The following is a 21,686-nucleotide window of genomic DNA, read 5'->3' as shown; positions in this document are numbered from 1 at the left end:
AGGGGCCAAATGCTTGATGTCTGTCTACCATCATCACCTTGGAAGTACTTGAGGAGACAAATGTCAATGATTTTGTGAAACCCATCAGGTTAGTGCTATGTGCTGCGTATTATCACATACATTGTTTAAACCTGTAAATTTATGTATGCCTTAAATAGGCTATGAGATTGTTTTTATTTTATCTGAAGACGTAAGCGTTTTGATTCCATACTTAGCAGAGTTAAAACATCTTAATTATATACGTTCATGCCTTTGCTTTCATACTTTGGTGGAGGTGCTGGGGTTTGGAGTTGCAGGGAAGGGAGACGTTTCTTTTATCAAACAAAGAAAAAGAAAACTATTCATTTGTTCCCTTGTGACTCCCACAATTTGAAAGTGCTGTTGCATCAACTAGTACTGAGATGTGAGTAGTGGTTTTAAACAATGAGCTACATTCTAGAACGCATTTTCAGGCACCAGCATGACATCATTAAGGTTGTATTCTTGAGTTGAACTGCAGTCCCAAAAGTAATAATAAAAGGTTTTTTTTTTATTTTCAAGGAAGTCCAACAAATAAAATTGTGCTATCGTCTTAAGACAATGACTGACGGCATTTGTATTACTTACATATCCTAAACCCTGATGTTCCCTGACTCGCATTAACCTCTTGCACAAGGATCACAAGCCTTCAGAGGATCTCTTATATCCAAGTAATTTACTTTCTGTCAAACATATAAAACAAATCTCAGTAATATTTGCCGTTAGGGGAGAGAAGGAACTAGGACAGGAAATCTCTTATCATGGCCTGCCCTGCAGTTTCACTGTCCAGATCAGACAGATGTGAAAATTTTTGTTTCAACACTCATAACCATGGCTAGACCGATTCTTGGTTAAATACAGAGAGTCTGCCATGATCTTGGAGGGGAAATAAGGGATTCTGTCACAAGATGATTAGTAGAGACTTTTATAATTATATGAAATAAGCCAGGGTAAGATTAAGAATGGCAGAATTTCTTTTTTTTCTTTTTTTCTTTTTTTGGTGTCTAGTTTTAGCTCCCTTTAAAAATAGATTAAGGACAATTCCCAGGCAACAAAATGTTTGGGAAAGTTCAAACTTTCTTATGTACTTCCTTAATTGTTGCTCTTACTTCTCTGTAGTTACTCTGCCAGGCTCCACTTCATGAATTCTAGCTTATCCTTCCTCATATATAGTTCTACATCTCTCTGAGATGGTCTACAGATTTCCTGTTCTGTAACACAGTTCTTCGCTTTTAAATTGTACATTTTTAACTTTCTTCATATTTATTTGATGATATAAATATATCTGTATGACCTTAGCTTAAATTATGCAGGTGGACCTGTTTTGTCAATGTCCTTCTTGCTTCTGAGCGTATTTCTGTATTTTTCCCTCTACAAGAACACATCTGTTTTTGCCTTAATATGTAATTATTTTAAATATACATTCATTAGTGCTTTTAAATCTTTATTCTGCTGGCACTACAGAGTAGAATTTGACAGCCCTGGTAAATCTTACTTAAGAGCGTATTTTCTCTTTTTTCCCGTGAAGGAGAGAAAATATCTAAGGTCACATTTAAATGAAAAAAACTGAAGGAAAATAACTCTTAAGCACCAAATTTCCCAAATTTTCTTTCTCATAAATAATCAAAACCTAGGGGAAGTCATTTGGGACTGTATCCTTAGCTTTGTTCCAAACTGCTTGCCTTTTTACATTTTCTCTATATTGGGAAGATAACTGTGTAGATGTATTTGGATCATGACTAGCTTTGGCAGTGGAGTAAGATGTAGAGGCTTTCAGCACTGGGAGGAGAGAGGTTAAATGCCTCCCCAGCTTGAAAATGGGTGAGTGTACTTTAACAGTGACCTGTGCAAAATCCAGTGTTTAATCACAGTCCTCCTTCTATCACTTAGTGACAGCATCATCAAGCCAATTACAGCAACATCCAGACCGATCAGAAGCTCAGCAGAACAGAGACCAGAGCTATTCACTTATCCTAGAAGTCAGAGTGTCTCAAAATTGAGAGCTCTGAAAACAACTGGATTGCTGCTGCCGTTGATTTGCCACACAGTGGACAAAAATTAATTTTAGTTTCTGATGCTGTCACTCTGGCATTTTTCACAAATATGGTTTTATTATATAAAAATGCAATCTGTCGTATCTTACAAGGGAGTTATGTAGGCACTGGTGCTTTTTTGCTTTGTTGTTAGAATAGAATGAGAGCAAAAACTCCTTAGAAGTTGTTAACTATAAGAGGACAGACTTTGGAAAGCCGTTCCCTCATGCACAGTGCCAGACTCTCATACTGAAAAGTTTTGGCTGAAATACTGGGACATATAGATAATATGGTCACAGAAAACTTGCCAAGGAAATTGGAGTCTGAAATGTAGAAAACTGTCCAAGACCAGGCCTCAGACATGCTGCATTCATTACAAGCAGCTGTGCGCATAAGGAATATTTCTTTATGCCACACAACCCAAGCCACTGCAGCCTGTCACTGTCAATTTCATTCTGAATAGCTGGCATTTTAAGAAAACGGAAAGCGTGTAGCTAAAACAGGAGTTGAAATGACTGACAGAGGGTAATTTAAGGGAATTTTGATGGTTACTGAATGCATACTGTGTAACTATGCTGTAACGCACTTATATTCAGGATATTTCTTTACGTATTAAAACTCACTAAGAAAAGAAGGATTCTGAGTTGATAATGGTTGGATGTTTACTGTAAATTGTAGGTGCATACCTTAAAAGGTTCCTTAAAGAGCCAGAAAGGGGAAATGAATAAGACACTATTATTGTTTTGAGCATTAGGATTTTAAATTATTGACGTTTCCTTTGAAGATAAATTCAAATATGCCTCCATTAGGGGGAGTTACACCTTCATCACTAAGTGCTTCAGATTTTCAGAACACTGTTTGGTATGATACCTTTTGTCTTGGATGTTTCTGTATCCTTTCGGAGTACTCTGTTAGGGCTCATACCACCTTTTTTCACTGCAGTTTTTAACCTAATTAATCATGCAAGTGTGCAAACAAAAATGCTGCAAAAAAGAGGGCCCAACTTTATCTATTTCTGAATACTTAAGGAAATTATTATTTTAATAGTAAAAATACCTCTATTAATTGAAGGATTTGTTGGAATAAAATATAGGTGGCAAGATGTAGAAAATCTGGAGGAAAATTCTTTCTCAAGCAGTTTTTTCTTTTCCCATCTTTTTTTGTTTTTTCTTTTTGAAACTTCTCCTGCTGCAGAGTAGTTCAGGACATCAGTCAGTGTCAGTTTTGTTTACTTTTGGAGAGCTTTAAACAGCAGCATGACCCTCATAGGGGATGCTAGCATGAGCGTGATCTAAATGACAAGAAAACTGATAGACTTTAACCACTGAGTTCTTGTGCTAGGATTAAAATTATAATAGTTTTAGATATTGTATTGAAATCACACCGTTTTATGTCTGAGCACCCACTTAGTCAAGATTCTGCGTGCCTTTCCTTTCTCCAGAGAGCTGGGAACCGCAACCAGATGAATTCTCTGCAGAGTAAGTCTGGTGCAGTTCTGCCTTGCAGTCACAGCAGGAGCCACTGTGCCATGGTGTAGCCCTGGGAGTGCTTCCCTCGGAGTCTGTGATCCAGCTGCAGGAAGCACTGGCTCTTGGGAAATTTCAGAAGAATTTGTTGGAGGCCACGCATTCAAAAGAGATCTCAAACCCCTATAATTTAGGATTCTTGTATACCACATTTGAGGCCTTGTCTCAAAATGAATGACAGGTGTCAGTACTTTGGTCTCCGAGGAAGAGCTCTACTGGAGACTTGTTAAAGTTGTCCCAAGGGTAGGTGAGTGTGATGAGAGGAGACAACTCAAGGTGGAGAGAAGGGGAGGGGAGAGAGCTGGTGGCAGCAGTTCCTGAAGTTCATCTTTCATCAATCACAGTCTTTGCGTAGCTGAATGGCTGAGTTATAATATGTGTAGATCATCCCCATTGTAGAGAACAGCTTTGGGGATACTGGGCAATGGACACAGATGAGAGAATAACTTGTTTTCCAGATATGGATTGAACACATTAACTGTGGAATAGAGATCTTTCTTGTAAGAAAATTCATATTTTTTGCAAGCATTTTCCGTGCAATTTTAAGAACAAGCTGTTTTCATACTCTACTGCAGTTTTGAACCCAGTTCAACAATGCACTGAGCAAATGGACTGAGCTGAGTCTTTTAGCTCTGAAGAAACACAAGCATTACCAGCAAATGAGAAGGAGGGAAGAGTAATCCCAGCATATGGAAACTTCCAGGGGCTCGAGTGATGCTCACTACAGTGCAGTAGATGGCAAGGAATAGCCGAGGGAAGTTGCATCCAAGTGGGGAGATGTTTTAGGAAACTGCTGTAGGAAGCAGAGTAAACTCTTTGACATGCTGTTTACGCTATGTCTTTATCAATATCAATGATGATTTACCAATACACCTTCTTACCAATATTGAGGACAAATTCCGTAAACTTAGTTATCTCCAGGGCATTTGCAGTACAAGCAGCATTTTTACTGAATGCTTTTCTTATCTTTGAATCCTTCTCCTGCAGGGTTGGCTCTGACCATCATAGATCTTTGGCCTCAGAATCGATCCAATCACACTGACATTTTCCGTTGTAAATGTGGCTCCATTGTTCCATCTAGGTTTTCATTTAGGTTTTCATTTTGCATGTTTTGTTCTTAAAGTAAAGCACATGGTGGGTGGAAAGAAGTGAGGGGAAAACAATTTGCCAGTCTCTTGCTAATTCTAGTCTAAATATCTTAGCTAATTCCAGTCTAAAATCTTGTGTTGTGCCGTTGGCTTTTCTCTGTGTTCTCAGTGTAAACATGCTATATTTAGTGTCTTTATTTTCCTTGAAAAATACCCTTTATGCCCGATATTCAACCACTTGCTTACATTTTAAGGGCTCTTGTATGTGAGAATTCAGCCAGCGTTTGAGCTCCTTCTCTTGGCAGATTATACTGGAGCTCACAAATCTGGCAGTGCTTGTGGGAAGGGCTTTACTGAAATGCGTTGTTAGTGAAATCATTTAGATGATGGAATTAGGAAATGACTGTGATGAACCTGGTTGCTGTGAAAAAAGCTAATGAACAACAGAGCTGAACACTGTGATTTCTGAAGCTGTTTTACACAGGTAGATCTGTGGCAGTCTGACATCTGTACAGTGGAGTGCTGAGCAAATAAATGGAGTACTGGGATGTGGCAGTAGGAAGAAGGACTTCAGGGACAATTACGTATGATAAAGTCAATGTAATATATTGTATTCTGGGGATGTGTGGTGATTAGCCTTGCTTGAAGCAAGTTGACCCTAAGTGGTGGCTGTAAGACCTGCAGGAATGTTCTGGCCCTATGTGTGAGCACGAGGTTCACAGGCTCACTGACGTGTAGTAAGTACCTCAAAAACTACTAAATTATTAATAAAAAGCAGGAAGAAGTATCTTCTTCTCCTTCCTCCCCTTTTAAGTAAATGGTAACCTTAAATTCTTGGTAGCGTCTACTCCCTGTTTCTGTTTTGTTACATCTGCTAGTAACTGAGTAAACCTTTTACTAGCAGTGGGGCATGTTGGCAAATATTAAGACTATTGTGTTAAATGTGGAAAATGATCACCAGTTCTCAAGGAGAATTAATATCCAATAAATCACTGCAAGGTGTGCCGTAAATGCAATTCTAGATACACTACAGCGCTCAGTCTTGTGCCTAACAGCCCACCTATCACCAGGCATTCATCATCTGGCTGAACGCATACCACAGGAGGAAAGTTTGTTCATGTAGGCAGGCCTGAGTGCAGATAAAGGCTATAGAAAACTTATGGTTTATGAAAACCTTTATTTTCTTTATTTTTCTGAAAAGGCAATAAAGTTCCTACTTACCTACTTAGCAGCTTGCAATACTTTTTTTTTTTTTTTATGTACCCAAGCTAATGTTTTGGAAGGCATTTATTTTAAACGTATAGTTTTTATAACCATTTCATAAATATACCAGTTGCAGGATTGTGGCTCAGACCAGGTGTCAGAGGAGTGTGAAATAATTTTTATGCCATCTTTCCAAGGCAATAAATGTCATATGAGCATACACAAGTGCAGATATAGTACTTTCAGATGAACATTCTCAAACTGTATGCTAGAAATCTGTTTGACAGACTTACCCAAAGGATGACACTTTTTTTCTGATCTTGCCAAAGAAGCAACTGTGTAAAGAGAAAATTTGCTCTGCTGTTTGTTTGTTTGCTTTTCCCAAAAAGTTATGATGTAAGGGGGGAGAAGCTATAATTAGGAGAAAAGTCAAGGCTTTTTTTTTTATTATTGAGGAAAAAAAGAAAATTCTGACCAAAATGATAGTAAGTTTTCAGTTATCTACCCTACACAAAAAAAGGCAGAATAAAAAATGAAGAACAGCAGCAGCTGAACCCACAATCCCAGCCACATAGTTTCAGTCATGATCAGTATAGTGCTTATTCCAAGAAATATGTGAAATGTTTTTTTGTGGGAATCACAAGGACATTGATTTTGTGTGTGTGTGCTTCTTTTAAAAATATCTTTATAAAGATGTCATTTTGGAGAAGTACCTTGAACTTTTTTTTTTTAATGAGATGATCAGAATACAAGTAAAACCCTTCTAGAAGTATGAGATGCCAGCCTCTTTATTAACAAGAATAAAGTGTTTTTTCTTTGTTTTCTTGCACTGATAGGATTGCTCTGTTGGTGGTCTTTACCGATTCTAAGAGATTTACAATAAGGTAGTTTTTTTTTTTTTTTTTTTCACAAAAGCCAATTCTCTTTGTCAGACCTCTCTACAAAACTATTTTACTCTAAATAGATTGTTTCAAACAGCCTACACCTACCTCGTTTGTTATGAAATGTCCTGCCTTCTCATGTCTTTACGTACAAAATGGCCCTTTTTCTTTCAGATTACTTTTTTTTTTTTTTTTGGTCACTTCCATTTGCAACAAATATTCCCCCCTTTCAACTTTCCTTTCTGTCAAAAGTGTAAATTTTTAATTATAAAAAAATCCGGAAATGCATAAGGATTTAGAGCTGCAGACCAAAGTATTAAATATAAATCAAAACTTAGTGAGTTGGAAGCTAGTTATTATGAAGATTAGACACTCTGTTTCCAGTTTAGAGCATTGGCTGTGCAAGCAACTGCTTCTTTGCTTTCTTTTCCAGATGAAAGCTATTGAGTAGCAGCTGCTGATGGATATGTCTGAGAAAAAAAATGGAAGCAATATGAAAAATTAAGGAGGGAAGGTGTTGCAACTGTGTGTGTTTTAGAAGCTGTAACGGTTTTCTCTTTAGGGTTCTGGATTGTGATGATGCACTGAAGTGCATCCCACGAGATAAAAAGAGGATCCATATTTACAGCAAGTTGATCCTGAAGAGAGGTTTAAGACTTGGATTATATTTGGATTTTTCTTCCTGCCATGAAGGGTTTAAACTTTTTCCTAAAATGCTCTCTTCTTTTAAGATGGGATAAAATGATCTGAAAACGTCAGAGCATTACATTTTAATGCTTCATCTTGCAACTGCTCTTAGTACAGCAGTTTTCCTGAAACAAGTGGGATTAGCCAGTTGTCCTTTTTTTTCCCATGATAGCTATGTCTTTCAAAGAGCTTGTTGATACATCATCTATTCCCATAGAACTTTTGTGTCTCCTCCTCATTGTCACTCAGTTGTACTATTAGAAGAGCATCCACAGGTTGTGTTTTCCAGAAACTATATTGATTATTCAAAGCATATGTGCCCTTTTTCTCTGTAGTCTATGGACTGGCTGGTACTGTCTGTGTTCAAACACAGAAACATACTGGTGGAAAACGTAACTGAAATTATGTAAGTACTCTGAAAAGCATGGTCAGTATTTTTGTCTTCAGTAGTTTAGATTTTTGAGACAAAGCTATTCAATTTATATAATAACTGACAATTTGTGTTTTTCCATACTTTTCTTTGTGATGGGAATGAGTGTAGAGTGATATTAAGCAGGATAATGTACTGTTAGATAGTAAAAATATCTAAGTCATGTTTTTTACCTGGACAGATAATGCACTGAGCTTGAAACTTTTCAAAGAGCAGAAGAACATTATTTACTTAAACGTATTCATCTACAGCACTCAAAAATCACAGTACTAACATACACTGAGTGGTTTTGTGTTGATTCTTAGGAAAAAAATCGCAGGTTGCCCACTTACATTCAAGAAGAGTATCTTGATTCAACCATTTTGTGAAAGTACTGTATTTTTGCTATAACTCTTGCTTTATATCCACTTACTTGCAATTTCCACTTGCATTTTCAGTGCAATGCAAATCTGACACTGCAAAATCCTTAATACATTCCTGGAAGGGATTATAAAAAAAATAGTTAGGATGTATCTCTTTGAGGAAAAAAAAAAAAGATGTTTATTGTTTTCAGATTATGAACACTGAATCTCTGACATCATCATTGTCTTAGTCTGCTCTCATTTAAATTGTAGTCATTTCTGCATGAGAAATAAAATTTATCATCATCTTCATGGCTTGTCTTACTTGTGAGGAAAAAAAAATCTAGTCCGTTTAGTGAACTGTTGAACTGCTTAAGAACTGCAAGACATTCTACGTGTAAATATACTTGTACACATTTCTTGTGGTAACATGTGCTGTTAATCCTGCTGATATCAGATAGTATTCTTAAACTTTATTTCTAGAAAAGAATTTCCCTTTTTAATAATAAATACATTTCCAACAGGAACTGGAAAGCTAAATTACACATACTTTACTTGGTTATGTCTGTTTTGTGAAACGACATGGAATGTATCTTGCTGTTACGTATCACACCTTATCTGACAAGAATCTTTCTCTTAGGCAGCGTGTAAATTCCATAACTTAATATCCTGAGTTTTTTTTAGGGCTGTAAGAAAAACAGGCTCAGAAGTGATGTACTGATACTGTGCCATTTCACTATATAGAGCCACCATTAATACTTGTTTGTACCACACATGCAGAGAACAGTATTTCTTTAAAGTACGTGCAGCATTTCAGTACCAGTAGCTGGAACACTAATTATCTATTTATGATAGGATGTCTTCACAGGGCACTTATGCTGCTACTGTTTAAATAGGTGAATTAGTATTTGGCTAAAAAGGTGCTTGTTCCCTTTTAATAGAAGTCACCAGCCATCATTAATGTTGATAAATAGCTGGAATGGTTATCTTGATGATTAGAAGGAGAAAGGTTCAGCAGTTAGGATAGGACGACTGGTGTCACGTTTTCTCTCTCCCATGACTCCGCTTTTGCAGTATTGACAAGTCAGCTCTGTTCCTGTGTCCACTTGCCATGTTGAAATGGGCATAAGTGTTTTCTACCTTTGCATGCAAGCGCTCAGACAAGATACTAGAGAGGACAATGTGTGGGGCACGGAGCACAGCTGCTTGTGTCAGGGACTCTGTAGTCCAGTGACAACGCAGCATCACCGCCGTGTAAAATGCAAAGATAAAAATCAGTCACGGTGACCAAGCTGTTAGCACCCTCCCTTCAGAGCCAAATGCAACCCAACCAATTTTAAGGCTGAAACAAAGCCCTACCTCCAGAAACTAACCACGTTCGCAATTCTTCCTTGTTTTCATGTATTCTGGAATAATATGAACTATGCAGCATGCTATGAAGGCCATAAAATTTGAGCTCTTCTGGATCAGGGAAGAAGAATCAGTTCCAACAGCTTTGCATTCCCACCAAGAACATCCTGTTAGCAGTTCCTCTCTCTTTTATACCAGCAAGGCCCCAGCTCAGTTGTTTTCACTGATCAAAATTGTGGAAATATGAGAGAGAGAGGAATTCCTTCACGTATGTCAAGGCCAGCTGTGCTGTACCTTTCAGTCCTGTAAAAAAAAAAAAAAAAAAAAAAAAGAAAAAATTCAGGTGAACTTGCTATTGATCTGGAGACGCCAATATGACAAGAGGTTAGCAGGAGAAGAGTCTCTGTTGCCCACGAAATGCAGCTTCCAGTAAGGAGAGCAGTAGTAGCTGCAGTGGTGATAAATGTACCTGTAGATAGCAGCATGGATTAACACAGTTCTAATTTATTCGACATTAAGAAGAAGGCCTATAATGAGTTATTAATAGAGAAAGACTAAAAATGGGTTCAAATTCAGTGGTTAATGCTCTGCATAATTTACTGGAAGAATCTTTCTGACCAAAATACTTCCAAAAAAAGCTGTTTCTCTCTTTTCCTGTGAAAGAAACATATCTGCTTGTCCTCCCCACCTACTGCAGTTCATTATTCCTACTGCTTGGGCATGAGCAACATCAGCATAAATGTGGTATCTGCTCTGGAATTTGCTTCACCCACATTTGTCTCTTCCATATAGATATTTTCCTAAGCAAACATCTGGGTTTCTGATGCCTTTAGTATTGCACTTAATAGATGCCAGAAATAATTTGTGTTGCCGTTAACGAGAATCACAGCATGAGAGGCACTCTGTGTCTTGCTTCCTGCAAGAGTCAGGGACAGGTTTCCAGGGGGTTGGCACAGGTACCTGTGTCCTCTGAGGGACTCTGACTTCAGGAGAGCTATGGAACTCTTCAAGCATACAGTCCCCTTCCTCTTCTTTCAAGATCTGTAAGGCTACGTGCCTGAAGTAATTAACCTGCTCAGTAGACTTTGTAATGGCGGAAAGTGCTTATCTGTAGGTATTCCATTCAAGCAGTTCAGAAAATAGTATTTTTGTGTTCTAATACCCAATCTGTTACAGCTGGACCTCTTGGAAGAGACAGAGTGTGTGTGTTACTGTGGCCTTGGTAGAGACTTGCTTCATTAACCGTCTCTGCTCCTTCATGATTTCATCTTGTACCTCTCTCCTTGTCCAGTGTGTCAGCTCTCACAGATGTGAGAATCTGTCCAGAGCGTGAACTGCCAAGAGCTTCCAATTTTCAGCACAAACTCCTGAAGTCTAGCAAAGAGTAAGCCAACGGTGGTGATTGTGTTACAGTTTTTCCTTTGTGCTAAGTCAGAGGGCATGTAATCTGTTACGTATCTAACTGAAGAGCCTCGATTCAAGAGGTGGTGTTAGTGCTGTTGTGCGTTTTTTCAGTATTTTTCCCCATTGTCAGCCAAGACTGCCATCATCAGGAGTTGGCTTCAAGCTTATTTTCCCCGATTTCACAGAATTCTACTATTTCAGTCTGTGTAGTCTATGTTTCTCTTGGAAGTTGCAAACAAGCACATGGAACTTCTAATTGTCCAAGCTTTTTTGAATATTATTAAATTCTTTATGAATAATACATCTAAAAATATGTGCTCTCCTCGCAGCATAACATCGCTGAAACATAAATCTGGAACAGTATTGTTTTCTCTGGAAGTACTGTGTAGTCATTAATGATATCTTGACCAGATCTTTGGCAAAACATGGCTTCCACGTGGCGGCTGCAGCCACTTGCGTGGTGCCGGTGGCAGATCTCGTGCTGGGATGAGAAGCGTGAGGGCGAGTCAAAGCTTGATAAGAGCTTCTGTGGGAATTGCCACGTACCACCGTGCTTTCTAAGCCAACTCGGAAAGAGATTCTTTGTGTGGTGATGTTAAGAATAACGCTGGTGATATCACTCCTGCAAACGTCTTAAAGGAGCTGTGGGTTCCACACTGGCTGTAATAAATCTCAGTTTTCCTGGTTGTTTTGCTGAAGATAGCTTCAGCTTGATGGCCAGCTGAAAACAAGGTATTTATTTTGAACGAGTGTGTTTGTAGCAGTAGATTTTGTAGCCGTCTGGTCGTTCTGGCCCTCTCCAGCAGTTTGGCAATTAGCAGTGGGTATGGAAACGCTGTATTCTGTGTCTCTGAGGTGACAGCTTTATCTGGCCACAGCGGCACACAGGGCAGCTTGTGTGTGGTTCAGCACCCGGCCAGCTCCACTGGCTAGGAGCAGGCACCATGATGTGCAGTGCTGCCCATGGGCTGCCCGTTACGTGCGTACTCTGATAGGGGTAAACGAAGTCGGTGAGGTGGTGGATGGCAGAAGGAGAGGCAGGGGCTGCGTTGGTGTCAGAGCACAGGTGATGGCGGTTGGGCACAGGTGGTGTCTGGGCAGGCCACAGCAGGGCTGTGCCCGCACCTGTGTGGGTCCAGGCGTGCACTGAGGGGCTCTCCCAGTCCCACCTGTGGAAACGCCGCCGGTGGTAGTTGGGCGCATCCGCCTTCCGTGCACGCGGACTTCATTTTCTTTCTGCCAGTGTCTCTCACTCCGCTGATAATTCGTGCAGGAAGAAGTGCTGCGGATAACTTGACGCTGTAGCAGATCGCCGCTTTATGACGCGCGGTGAGCGGAGCGGGATGTCGCGGCCGCCTGCGGACTGACGGACACGCGTGGGGCAGCCGCGGGCGTCCTCCCCACCTTCAGCCGGTGCCCGTGCCGAGCCGGCGGCCCCGAAAGGGTTACGCGGTGCCAGGCCCGGCCCCCGCCGCTCGCCGGGGAGTAAACACGGCCGCCTCAGCCTATCGCGGCGGCCGGCGGCGCGGGGCCGGGGGCGAGCGGGGCTCCGCCGGGCGCGCTCCACACAGCGGGACCGGGCGGCGGCGCGGAGCGGCGCGGAGGTGGGCGCGGGACTGCGCGGGGCGGGAGCGGCTGCTCGGGCTCCTCCTCGCGCCGCAGCTGCCGGCAGCTCTGCGGGAGCCGCTGGGGCCGTTCCGCGGGGTGCGGTGCTGCCGAGCCGGGAGGGATCTCGCGTTGCTCGCGTCGCTGCTGGAGGAGCCCGAGCGCTGCGTGCCGCGTCCGGGCTGCGGGAGGATCGCCTTTGGGAGCCGGGGATGTAAGAAACGAGAAGTTTTCGTGTTGTGTTTTTTTTTGTTGTTGGGTTTTTTTTTTTTTTGGTTTTTTTTTTTTTTTTTTTTTTGCCTAATTCGCATCCGAGGTGTTGCGTCTCGTTGTTGCAGCTCCCTCGCCTAACTCCGTTACGTTCATCTGATAAGAAAAGTATAAAGCGCTGCAATTCCTGTGCTACAGAGGGGCTGTGTACCTGGGCGGGTGGGGAGGGGGAAGCGGGGGATCGCTAGTTCAAAAGTCTGGAAAGAAAACCGTAACTTCGCAGCCGTGCAAAGAACGTGGATAAATCCCCCGGAGCGAATCGGCCCAGATGCGCTTGTAGGGCGGCGCTGCCCGAAGCCGCCTCCTTCCGCAGCCGCGTGCGTCCGTGGCCGCGGGCAGCCGGGGCGCGCGGGGCTCGCCGTGAGCGCGGGCAGCGGGTGCCTGGAGGTGGTGCAGCTGAGGGTTTGAGCCTTTCTCGCTCCAGCTGAAATACTTGGGGTAATTGAAAGCAGATCCATGTCTGGAGTTGTACGAGCCAAGGTTTTTCGTTTTTAAAATAAACCTTTTGTTCCCCAGCTTTAAATGTCTGAGGGAGCCGTCCGGAGACCCCGGGTTGTTAATTGCTAGAGTAGACTTGAAGGAAGGAGTGGGGAAAAAACCTGAGCAAGGTATGTCAGCAGTTAAGTTTATTTACCGTTCCGCTGTCCGCGTTGCAGTGCATGGATCCCGCTGCAGCTGTGTGCATGCACGTGTGGCTGGGTTAGAGCTGCCCGTCTCTGCAGTGCGTGTGCTTCCTTGGTGTGGTGTCGGCTTGTGGCTTACGTTCACCTGGCTCGTCTCACCTGCCATTGTTCTAACAGCCGATTGAGCAACGAAAACAAATTCTAAGTTTTACAGATTCGAAGGAATAACGATGTACTTAAGCAAACAGTTCTGGCGCTTTATGCTGGCAGCTCCTCTTTGTTAACTTTGTTGCTGTTTTCTGGCCGTTACCGGGAAAATCTTGAGGAGCCTGGGGTGGGCGCTGGGCACAGCCGGAGCTGTTAGAGCCGTGCCCGACTCTGGGGATGGAGAGCAGTGGAGGCAGAAGAGAACAGCCTTCCCCTCGCCCTGGGCTCCCCAGGTTGCAGGGTGCATTCACTACGACGTGTGGAAAAGTTACCGGAGATGGCAAGAGTCCCCTGTCCATTAGTGCTTTAATTGCCGAGTAAATGCGAGGAGCTGACTTCCTGGTGTTAAATACAGGCTGTCATTAAGATAAGAACGTGTACATTTGCATAATCGCCCCAAATAGCCCACGTGTATTTCCTTGAACCTCTTGGTGTGCCCATGACCTCCTTAGGTAACTTTTCTGTTAGATAAACCTTTCGTTGTACCCTCAGTAAGTTGGGAGGGAAGTAGTTGGCTTGAACACCCTTCCCCATGTTTTACCCAGGATAGAAAAGCAGCCTTCCCTTTTCTGTCCATCATGTTGGGGCTCAGAGCTGTGGGCCAGATCCCAACTACTCGTGGGATGTTGCACAGTTCTTTGATTAGTTGCTCTGCCCCTACCTGGAGAATAGCCAAAGAGATGAGCTAGAACTCCATAGTAGGACGAAGAGGGATAAGAAAGGCCCTATTACAGTTTAGCAGGCAACAATGTAACCTTCATGAGAACATCCCACCTTAGGCTTCTTTGGCTGTGGTCCTTGGTGATTTCCAGCCTTTGGAGTAGAGCTGAGGACATGTGATGGAACATGTTCCATGAGGTACAGGACAATTTTTTTTCTCCTTTGAAGGAAACCAGCTCAAGTGGCAGCTGTCTAAAAATGACTTTGATAATTAGCACTGTAAAGAAGGTGACATGTCATACGTCAGATGTGTGTTTGCTTTAAAGGTCTGCAGTAAGAATGTTGCTCAGTATCCATCAGTGGACGATGTAAGCTGCCACAAGTTAAAGAATTTGTCTTGAGCTGCATTCTTGCATTTCTGATGTGCATGTACAAAGATTTAACATGACTTATCTCATTACCGAAGCGATCTGATAAGCAGTTATGAGATTGGGCTTTACAGCTTTGTTTTCTGTAACTCATTTTTGCATCCCAGTTCACTTTATGAACTAAACAAGGCAAAATTAAGGGTCACAAGAGGTGCACTTTTGCAACATATGCACTTCAGCAGTGATACTGGGAAATGATATCGTGCTTCATGGTTTCACAAGTGAGAGAGTAAGTTTGTTTTCTTATAGGCTTCACTGTGTATGACTCTGGCAGACTTTCTCAAGAGGCAGTTGCGTGTGTTTAAGAACAGCAAGGTTCTGTGAGTTCAGTGAGTGTTACAGACTCAGTGCCGCAAGCTGCTGACCTCAGGAGTGCTTGGAAGATGTATACATCCATTAGGTATAAATGCTTGAAGGTTTTTATACTGAGGAAGAAATCCTGATGAAACAGTATAGCAGTGTTAGTATAATGCTTCTTAAGCTTTCCAGGTTAAATAATGCAAGTCCTTTAAATGTTTGGGACAAATGGAAAAAATGGTATTTCTTTTCCTTTAGAAAGCTGCACATATGTTCAACTCTGTACAGTCTAGGTAGACATTCTGAATGAATGGAAAACAATTGCTCACCTTCCTTTTCTAATATTGAAAGAACTGGAAGTGCAATCATACAGGAAAACATCAGTGTGGATGACAGCGAGCTGTGTAGTCCTCTTTTGGGGCTGGCCAGCAAATTATTGTGGGAATGGGAGTAACTGCTTTGTGTAAGCTGCTGTAAAATAGTAGCATTACGAAACAAGTCCTTCAAATCTAATAAACTGGTGGAGTTACCTTATCTGGAGACAATATCTCATCCTAGTGGGGTGTATATAGGAAAGAGAATGTGGGGCTACAATTTTGAGCTGTAGTTCAGGTTTACTTAGGGCTTGTTATATGCAACAGTGGAGATTTTGCCCGGCAGTACTATAAGAATTGCTGCAAACTTCAGGTATTTGATGTGGTAATCAGTGACGATAGAAGCACTGATTTCTGTATTGGGTATCAGAAGGTGAATTGGCAATATGTTCTAGTACATTCAGAACTTGTGAATTGAGTCTGAATTGAAAAATGTAAAAGGTTTAACCAAATAGCTGAATTCCTTGAAATTTAGGCAAATTCTGTCTACAACTCAAAGGAACGTGGCCTGAAAAAATAGCAAGGGCAGATATTGTTGCCATTTATCAAGATCTGTGTTGTGGCAGAACTCCATTTAAGTACACTTAACAAGTTTTCTGTGTGCTTTATTTTCTGTGGCACAAGATAGCAGTGTTTGCAGTAGTAGTAAGCTCCCAGCTCTAGTATCATGTCGATAGGAGCTGTGTATTTTTATTTCTGATACTGCGTTCTGTTCTGCCTCTTTCAGGCTCTTGCAGAGAATTCAGACCTATGCAGCAGAATTTCGAGGGTGCTTAGAGGAAAAACAGGTTTAGAAGGAAAAAAAAAAAAAAGGACTAATCCAAAATCAGAGCTGTTGCATGCAACTACAAAAAGCAGATCCAACTGCTTTGCTTGGCTTTTTGTTCCTTTTATCATGTTTCAGTTGCTTCGAATCCAGGGGCTACTAATGTGAGTTGTTTTTGTTTTAATTTTCTTGCTACGAAGAACTAGCATCCTGGAGAATGCTTTGGTATGCCAGAACATACGTGAGTGCAAATTGAAGAAGAAAGTAATGGCAGTTGTGGATCAGCAGTGTTTGGTCATTCTTCATCACTGTCTAGATCATGAGAAAACATTACCTTTAGCTTCCAAACTGTCACGACTGCCAATGTAATTTTTAGGCTATTTTAATTTGCATCTCTGGTATAGCTGCTGACCACACACAAAGGAAAAGAAAAGAATAGAAATAGTTTTATAAGAGCAGGTCTTTGTTTAATCACTTTGACCCACTTCTTCATAAAACCAGCTTTAATTGCAGCGGTGTATGAAGTACAGTCAGTTCTAAACGCGCAGAAATTTCTGAGTTGTTAATTTTTGCAGAAGGGTTTTTTTCTTACTCAGAAACCGCGCTAAAGAAAAGACTGTTGTCCGGGGAGTTATTAAAAGTAGTCTGGAAAGCCTTTTATGCTCTTTCTTTTAAATAAAACGGGATTGCCTTATGTAACAAAGTTAAGTTCGTTAACCTTTTATAATTATTTAACCATTATTTCATTTTACCCCCTGCTCAAACGTTATACATTAATGCAATAGACACCTGGCTGCGCTCTTAAAAGTTTATTTGTCTTTCAATTCCTGTGATAGTAGGGGGCAGTATATCTCCTTAATTATCTTTGTTCAGGGAAATGTTGAAAGGCCAGGGTAGTTAAACAAGGCCGTTTGGATTTGCAATAAGGTCGAAGTCGGATGCAAGGAAAGTGGTTAAATGCATTATCATCTTATTGAGCACATCATCAGTAAAGTGACCTTGATGGAGGTGGAAAAAACCATTTGGCGATTTTATGACAGCCACCTCTCTGCTGCCGTTATCCCTGCCGGAGAGTACTTCAAATAGCGTTCTCACCGTCTCCTCTTGTTGCTTTGAAATCTGATTTTTTCTTAATTACAGAGAATGAGTTAGAGGCTCAAAATGGAAATGGGCTTTTCTAACAGCGGCAAATTTTTGTACTTAGGAATTTATCCTTCAGCTTGGGTGATGCAGAAATATCTCTGAATATTGAAATGACCTTAATTGATTATTATACATCTGCCTTTAAGAATCTCTTAATGATGGTCATCGTTTCCTGTTCATGCAAGGTATTATTCTACTAGTTTTTAAAGTTGTTCTAATAGGAGGACAGATAGTCCAACTTTCAGCCTTAGCAGCAGGGACACTATTTGTTTTAACGTTTGCGTATGTATGTTTTTACAAGGATACTGAAACCACGGGAGGCCTTGTAGCTAAGCTGGAAACAAATAGTTTAGAAAATGTGTAACTAGCGCTTGAATTCCAGTGTCACTTGTGCTTTGTGTCAGCAGTGAATTCTGATGCCTTAAAAGCTTACAAAAGTAAAATTTCAGCTGTTGGACATTGATGTACATATTTAATCAGAATCCTCTCAACTGTCTATCTTCCTCTTCCTTCTTTTTAACTGTCTTTTCTCTTTCAAAAATGCTGTCTTTATTTGCTCCAAACTGGTGTAGTTTTACAGCAAACAAAAAAATATAATTTTTGGTCTCTGTTTATGAAGAGGCCACAGTGCTAGGTGGGAATTCTTACAGTGCTCTCTGCGCGGACATTGCCATAATTATTAAGGGAACTTTAAAACAAATGTACAAAATGTGAGGGTAGACTGTGTCAGGAAAGCTGGATCTAAACTCGAGCAACTTAAGATGTAGGTTAATTGCCTGAAGCTCATAGCAGAGCATTAAAAATGGCTGGAGGCTAGAGGGAATGATTTATAAGAAAAGATTAAAAGAAAGGAAAAAGTGTGTGTGTGTGTATATATAGCTTAGTCGCGTGACATCTATGCTGTGATGGAAGCATCATCTGCAAGAATGTTCAAGATGATGTGGACTGAGGTGGTCAATTCCTCAACACATAGGAGCTCCCCAAGAAGAGCACGAGGTTCTTCTGTCATCGCCTCTTTTCAGAACTGGTAAAAACTCCTCCTCATAGCTGCATCTCATCCCAACTTTTTTAAACCAACAAAAAGGCATGTTATGTCTGAGCTTACAGTACTTCTCTAAGACCTTTAGCTTTATATCTGACCACAAGGTTGCTAGCTGCAAGTAATGCATTGGTGCGATCTTCAGGTCACGTACTCAGTGTGAAGTTTCTATCCCTTTGATTCCCTCAGGTTTCTGTGCAGACGTGCTAATGAAACAAGGAGCTGGACCAAGCTGGAAGTACCCAGTGCTCTCTCACTCTTTCTTAATTGGTGTGGGATATTTTTCTTAACACCGTGTTCTGGTGCTGGTTGCTCATTCTCAGAAGAGCGATTTTGAAAACAGAACATCCAGATGGAGAGGGAATCTCAGTTTTCACACGCACCTTATTCCTCACAGACGTGCCCTTTTCATCTAGCTGCCTAAATGATGGAAGTGCCCCTTCCCACTTGTGGTATAAAAAGTTTCATTTTCTCTCTAATTATTCTTGCTTTCCCCTTAGCACTCTCCTGGTACTTATCGCTCATGTTCTCCCTGTGTGTGTGTTTCTCACTACCCATCTGGAAGTCAAATCTTTTGAAGGCAAACAGAGTTTGAAAATGTAGTTCTGCCCTCTCTCTCTGCCAAACTTCCCTTTTCATAAGATAATTCCAAGAAGGACGCCACAGGTACACCTGTCCATTGTCTTGTAATGGTACTGAGTCTTAAGATCTCTCCTATCAACAAAGAGACCAGCAGTGAGCTGATGGAACTTGTGCTGAAGAGGCTCTCGCTGTTCTTTGACAAGTGTACAAAAATCGCTGTCAAATATTGACTCTTTTTCAGAGCACTGGAAATACCTCAAAGAATTTTTTCTCTTCCCCCTCATCTTCTTCATTTGCTCACGTGTTGACCATGTTGGTTGATGGAGCCTGGCACATATTTTGTTGCCGGAATAATTTCTTTTTAACAGCTTTCCTTTCTCCAAATCACACAGTAAGATTCATGACGTGAAATAAGCATCTTCAGAGCATCTCAAGTAGTCTTTTTCTGCAAACTCTGCTACTTCTTACTTTGTGTGAGATCCCAGTATTTACCACTCTTTTTCCCCCGAGGTCAAGGAATCTCAAACTGACTTTCAGACAGTTGGTTACTCCCTGTGCGTAAAACCTTCTCCCCAGCTGATTTTTCTATCGGTGCCACTTGGGTAGAATTTCCAGTTATTCCTCAGCAGCTCTGCCAGCTTTTCACAGAAGAGATCTGTATATTATTTATCAATTCTCTTTTCTTGTTCCTGCCCTTCAGCTTTTACATTACCCCCTCATCCTAGCTCTTTCTACCTAATCCTAATTTACTGCTGATCAGACCCATGGCAGCAGAACCAATTACATGAGGTGCAAAAAGAATAAAAATAAAAACCTACATCAGACAAACTTATGTTTTTGCCTTTGAGGTAATTGGTTTTGCTCACAGTGATCTCAGTGAAACTAGGTAGAGCTGAGCTGCTTTATCTTGCTTGTGTATCATCTGCCTTCTGGACAAAGGGCAGGAATATCTGCCTTTGTTTCCTGTGGTGCAAGCGTACCCCATAAAGCAGGTAAGAAATGAGTCCTTCAGAATGTTTTGTTTCTCTTTGCAGCATAGAGGAGAGCTTGGGCTAAGAAATCTATATTTTTTTTCTTTTTATACACAATTGTATATGTGGGTGGAGTTTCCATGCATGTTCTTGTGCTAAAGATGGTCATTATTATGTGGCACATTATATGTGGGCCTTTGCTACAAAATAAGAAAAAATACTGTGAGTCCTGTTTTAGCAGACTGAGTATTACCACAGTTGCCTGGAAGTAGGTTTACTGGATATAGTCCATATAGAAATTATAAACTTTATTAACATATTTTCTAGATTTAATTGTATTAGTCTGAAACAGATTATGAACGCTTGTATGCACATTTGCATTTTAGCCAAGGGAAGGAGTCCCCTAAGCTCAGCTGGTTCTTGTTCACCTTGTGCTTAGGGCTGTAACACAGCTGCTAGAACCTGTTTAAAAGTGTCATAGGGTTCAGTAGGTAAAGGCCCTGCATGCTGATAAATCTAGAAGCCTGGCAAAGTGGCAGTACATGAAAAGCCCAGCTCTGCTTTTCTGCTGAGGACTGTGTGAAAGAATACGGTGCTGCGCTTCTGGCTGGCAGCTGGAGCCCCAGAGATGTTCCCTCCTTCTTCTGATTTCCCAAATCCTGCTCTGTGGTGGAAGAGGGCAATGAAAAGAGAGAGGAGACCAGAGAGGTCTCACGTAGAGTGTAAAATTAGACTGTAGATTGTGCATCTGTCCCTCTTTTTCTGTGTCTACGCTAACACGGAGAAGTCTGAGATCTTTTTCCTGGCTTAGTGATGAGGCAAGCATCACTGATATGCACATGCTCATGCTCTTCCTTTGAAGGCGTGGAGACCTCATTCATGTGACCTGTTGGGAACACTCTCTGGTCCATATACTCCCCTGAGTTGTGTGGGTATTATCCAGGAGAGCACTGGTTGTCAGAGACCACAATTAAGGCAGGAAAATCTGTCAATTAATGATTATTAATTGATGACTGCGTGCCAGTGCCTGTGCTCTCGCTGGCGCTGAACTGGTCCTGTTGAGCTGGTACATAAAGAGTAAAGCAAAGGGCGATGCAGGGACACACCAGGCTGCTTTAAACAAGATTGAGAGAAGCCATTAACACTTTCCAGCATAACAGCTCAAACTTAAATGTAAATTCACCCAGTATGTGGGTCTCAAAATATTTTTTCACATCACCAGCCCAGATAGCTCTGGATTTATTTGTTCTGTTTCTCTCTCTGGAGGTTTTTGCCTGGGCTGTCAGAGATGGAGCCCTTTTCAGGGTGGTCCTGACTTGGAGCAGGTGTCCTGCTTTAGCTACGGGATTCCATTTATCTCAAGTTCACTAACATTTGATGCCACAGATTGATCCAAATTACACCATTGCTTCCAGATTTTTGTCATATAGCTCTTTATTTAGGTTCGTGAGATTTATTTATTTAAAAAAAAAAGCACAAGGCTATATCAGCTGCCAATTCCTCTTCAGTACTCAGTTTGTTTGACCACCTTTGTGTGTAACTACATTGCATGTACGATTTCGGCAAGATTTTTCTCCTGTATCAGTGAAATCTGCTTTTGAAAAGTTGAGCTCTGGCTTGTTTTCATGAATTTATTCAGTTTTTGAAATACGTAAGTCACTCCAAAAGTAATGCCCCCCACTCCATTCCATGGAAGCTACAACTGATACAAAGAACGCAGTAGCATTATTTGCTAGAGAAAATTCTCAGCTGCAAAACAC

General features: G+C 41.3%; 1 protein-coding gene and 1 long non-coding RNA gene across 19 annotated transcripts in view; one reads left to right on the top strand and one right to left on the bottom strand.

The window, feature by feature from the left end:
* TENM3 (teneurin transmembrane protein 3) overlaps window positions 1-21,686 on the top strand; it is a 355,944-nt gene that overhangs the window by 110,466 nt on the left and 223,792 nt on the right. For 2 of the 18 annotated variants that reach the window (XM_021397125.1, XM_021397114.1), the window contains exons 1-2: window positions 12,510-12,565; window positions 13,353-13,444. The exons of 11 other annotated variants lie outside the window; for them this stretch is intronic. Coding sequence is in view for 1 of the 7 variants with exons in the window: in XM_021397113.1 (XP_021252788.1) it covers window positions 12,281-12,290 (10 nt within the window). In the remaining 6 variants the exon portion in view is untranslated. 5 more of the 18 variants (XM_021397123.1, XM_021397116.1, XM_021397113.1 and 2 more) reach the window with 4 other exon arrangements.
* LOC110399013 lies at window positions 8,279-12,167 on the bottom strand. The gene is made up of 3 exons (XR_002438820.1): window positions 10,518-12,167; window positions 9,567-9,860; window positions 8,279-8,343 (listed from the first exon to the last, which is right to left on the bottom strand). It is a non-coding gene; the product is annotated as an uncharacterized LOC110399013 (long non-coding RNA).

Source organism: Numida meleagris, chromosome 4, assembly GCF_002078875.1.
Source record: "Numida meleagris isolate 19003 breed g44 Domestic line chromosome 4, NumMel1.0, whole genome shotgun sequence".
In the NCBI taxonomy this organism is placed as follows: domain Eukaryota; kingdom Metazoa; phylum Chordata; class Aves; order Galliformes; family Numididae; genus Numida; species Numida meleagris.
The sequence above is the reverse complement of the archived record's forward strand: the minus strand, read 5'-3'. Positions and strand labels throughout refer to the sequence as shown.